The 4,240-nt window shown below is 40.6% G+C and overlaps 1 protein-coding gene across 1 annotated transcript; it reads left to right on the top strand.

The window, feature by feature from the left end:
- The first annotated feature begins 1,248 nt into the window (after positions 1-1,248).
- LOC125202804 (ammonium transporter 2 member 5-like) lies at positions 1,249-3,717 on the top strand. The gene is made up of 3 exons (XM_048101277.1): positions 1,249-1,870; positions 2,108-2,393; positions 2,852-3,717. The coding sequence occupies exons 1-3, from the start codon at positions 1,253-1,255 to the stop codon at positions 3,388-3,390; spliced, it is 1,443 nt and encodes a 480-aa protein (XP_047957234.1). The 5' UTR covers positions 1,249-1,252; the 3' UTR covers positions 3,391-3,717.
- Positions 3,718-4,240: the final 523 nt, after the last annotated feature.

The raw sequence follows: 4,240 nt of genomic DNA, 5'->3' as shown, positions 1-4,240 counted from the left end.
GGCAGACCTTGACCGGGCTAGCTGTTTATGGGAATGAACTGTGCTAGACTGGGTTGGGATGCACTGAGTTTCCTTTTATAATTTCGACTCATACCAAAGCTCACTTAGTAAGTGGACTGGACCGAGTTGGGTTGTGAAGATTTTTTTCTTAATTTTCATTTATTTTAAAAATTTTATTGAATATTATAAATTAAACATAGTTATAATTTGAATGTTAAACTACTTATAAGTTTCATATTTTAAATTATAGTTCAAATTTTTTTTTCGTATGATTTTAAATTATATTATTAAATTATTATTTACTTAAATAAATACTATATACATTCATATTTATCTTATTAAAAATAATTTTGTAAAAAAAGTCAAATGTAATTAAAAACTTCATAGTATAATATAAACTAAAATAAACTTTTGAGATAAATTAAAATTAAGTTAATTCTAGAGGAGAATTAATTATAATTTGATTTGCAGTGGTGGATATTTTTGGGCTTGGACTGGGTTGGTCTTAAGCTAGGGCTGGGCCTCAATTTTTAAAACAACCTAATTGGAGCCAATCGAAGTCTGCTTCGTTTAACTAGTGGCTGGTCCTGTTCCGGTCCATACCGAATATGTGAGCCGTGCTATGTTGAGTCAATCCAACACAGTTAAAAAAGATTCCCTTATATATTAATAATAAGTGTTAAAAATGATTCAATAGAACTTCTAATATTGTGGGAAGCTAATTCATCATGTAAATTAAGTTTGTAACCAATTTCCTGCACATCATTATTTGCTAATATCGAGTTGCTTGATTAATCTAGATATGCGTATGGAATGGGATCTTCATAGGCGCAATAAGCAAAAAACATTAATAAAAATCACAATACAGAAATTGGCAGCAAAAGTGAAAGAGACACATTAGGTTAACAACAATGTGACAAATGAAACAGCACTAGAATCCATCACAACGAGCTATCAAACATATTTAGTACTACTAATATTAACATGACAACCAAAAAAAAAGAGAAAAATATCCATCATCGGAATAATCAATCTACACACACAAGGAAGGAATACAACCTGTAACATTTTGAATTTCATTTGTACCAATTAATCGAATTCATCGCCCACGTAACTCTCATTAACCTAATTAATTCCAATGAATCCAAAAAAATGCTTCCAATGTTGCAATTAATCTAACCAACATACACATATAAATAAATGCACCTTAGCCTAGTATTATTGTACACAACATCACTAGAGAAAGAGAAATATGGCGACAAGCACCCCGGACTATTCGTCGTACCTCCCGTCGAACCTGGTCCCCGACGACGCCAACCCGCCATGGATGAACAAAGGCGACAACGCGTGGCAGCTGACCGCAGCCACGATGGTGGGGCTGCAGAGCATCCCGGGGCTGGTGATCCTGTACGGCAGCATCGTGAAGAAGAAGTGGGCGGTGAACTCGGCCTTCATGGCGCTTTACGCCTTCGCGGCCGTGCTGGTCTGCTGGGTCGGCTGGGGCTACCAGATGTCGTTCGGGAACAAGTTCGCGCCGTTCCTCAACAAGATCGACGACGCGCTCGATCGCCACGTGCTCCTCAAGCAGTCGTTTGGTGGATACAAGTTCCCTACCGCTACCATGCTCTACTTTCAGTTCGTCTTCGCCGCCATCACGCTCATCCTCATCGCCGGCGCACTCCTCGGCCGGATGAGCTTCTACGCCTGGATGGCCTTCGTCCCTCTCTGGCTCACCTTCTCCTACACCATCGGCGCCGCCAGCATCTGGAGCCCCAACGGCTGGCTCAACAAAAAGGGCATCATTGATTACTCCGGAGGCTACGTCATCCACCTCTCCTCCGGCGTTGCCGGCTTCACCGCCGCCTACTGGGTATTATGTTTTTTGATTATTTATGGAGCTTCTGATTAAAAATACTGAAAAAACGGTATATCGCTTGTATCATACCGAAAAATAATGAATTTTCGTAAAATTTCAATATGGTAACGATATGAATTTTCCAAAACGGTATATCGCTAGTATTATGTTTTTTTTTTCTACTACTGTTATTTAAATTTGTGGAGCTTCAAATTAGGTGTTGTGACTGATTGTGCATATTTGGGATTGTAGGTGGGGCCGAGGGAGACTAAAGATAGGGAGAGGTTCCCCCCGAACAACATCCTGCTGATGTTGGCCGGGGCGGGCCTACTGTGGATGGGGTGGACCGGGTTCAACGGTGGTGATCCTTACATGGCCAGTATTGATGCCTCGCTTGCCGTGCTCAACACCCACGTCTGCGCTGCCACTAGCTTGCTCACTTGGTTGCTCTTGGACATCATATTCTTCGAGAAGCCATCCGTCATCGGCGCCACTCAGGGGATGATCACCGGATTGGTGTGCATCACTCCTGCTGCAGGTACACCATCGATAATAATTCACGAGATTTCATCTTATACCTAATTGATCATAAGTTAAAACTTAAAGCTCATTAGACTTATATAAGTGGTAAGTTCTCCTTAATTTATTGTTTCATTTGTCGGATAAATTGTCAGAAAAATCATTAAACTTAATTTAATTGATTTCTGGTTCATCCCACTACTATAAAAATCATGTAATTTGAATTTCATCCACGTCAACAAAATCTAGTAAACTATAGTATTTTGCATATTTTCCAATCAATCATTGTCGTTTTCTTTATAAGAAACTGCATCGCTAATTTCATCGACAAATATGCTAACCTACGATTTCCAACTAATGTAATTTTAGTGAAAAAGTTTAATGTGGGATAATTGTAAGTAAATTCAAACTTTATAATTTTTCTGCTTGATTTAAAAAATTGCGAATCAAAACTTGACCAAACTTTATAATGGGCAGGGGTTGTGCAAGGATGGGCTGCCATCATAATGGGCATCCTCTCCGGCTCGATCCCATGGTTCACCATGATGGTCCTCCACAAGAAAGTGTGGCTTCTCCGGCAAGTTGACGACACAATGGCCGTATTCCACACACACGCAGTGGCCGGAACCCTAGGCGGCCTCCTCACCGGGTTCTTCGCTAACCCAAGGCTATGCTACCTCTTCTACCTCTCCCAAAACTACGAGCACTACATAGGCTTGGCCTACGGCATCCACAATGGAAGAGCTGGCGCCGGCTTCAAGCAGATGGGCATCCAGATCCTCGGAGTCGTCTACATCCTCGTCCTCAACGTCGTCGTCACCAGCATCATATGCAACCTCATCAAGCTCGTCATCCCGCTCAGGATGTCGGACGAGCAGCTGCGCTTGGGCGATGAGGCCGTGCATGGCGAGGAGGCGTACGCGCTCTGGGGCGATGGCGAGAAGTTCGAGCGCTCCGTGCACAACTCGGTTTATGGAGGGGATCAGGAGCTTGGAGCTGTGCAGCACAAAGTATGATAACTGTTGCTACTTTTTCTTCTCTTAATAAGCTTGGAATTTAAACATGGTTGCTTGAAATTTGATCTTTATAGTTTGGCATGGTTTCTCTTGTTGTTTTGCGTTTTATTTCTTTTTATTGATAAGATATGTAGGGGGTGAATAATCTTTGATATGTCTCGAATGTATGTTGTTCCAGCAACATCTGATGGCCTTTGTATCTGACATTGAAGAAACGTTTTGATTTTATTAAGCTATTGTTGCGAAGTAAGGTCAGTACAAAACTAGTACTGTTCATCAAATGTAAACCACGGTCAATTTACTATACAAAAGAGCTTTGTTGTTGCAGTACTATTAGTAGAGATAAAATAGTAAGTGTGACTAGTTTTTTAAATCGTTCTTGTTATAATAATTACTTTCTATTATTTTAATAGCAAAAGAATTAATTTATTCAATTACTCCGATTAAAAATAGAGTCGTATGTGGTACTCCCTCCCTCCCTATGTACGTAACTGAGTCGTATTCATTTTTGGATTGTCACATCGTAACAGAGTCATTTTTTTTTTCTCTCTTATTCCAATGGCAATAGGCTAGCAATAGCCTAGTCAAAAACTCCTCATGCCACATCATCTAGGACTAGAAACTCCTCCTGCCACATCATTAGGACAAAAATTAATTAAAATACAAAAAAAAATTACATAATTAATTAAAATACCTAGAAAATATATAAAACAACCGCTAGGTCGCTAGCCGATTTTGAAGGCTGCAACACGTGAATCGGCGTGAGCTAGCCGATGGGCTAGCCGAAATCGCGCTGGCCGGTCGCAATGGAGGCTAGCGGATAAGCTAGCCTCCATTGGAGATGCTCTTA

Source organism: Salvia hispanica, chromosome 1 (assembly GCF_023119035.1).
Source record: "Salvia hispanica cultivar TCC Black 2014 chromosome 1, UniMelb_Shisp_WGS_1.0, whole genome shotgun sequence".
Lineage (NCBI taxonomy): Eukaryota > Viridiplantae > Streptophyta > Magnoliopsida > Lamiales > Lamiaceae > Salvia > Salvia hispanica.
The sequence above is the reverse complement of the archived record's forward strand: the minus strand, read 5'-3'. Positions and strand labels throughout refer to the sequence as shown.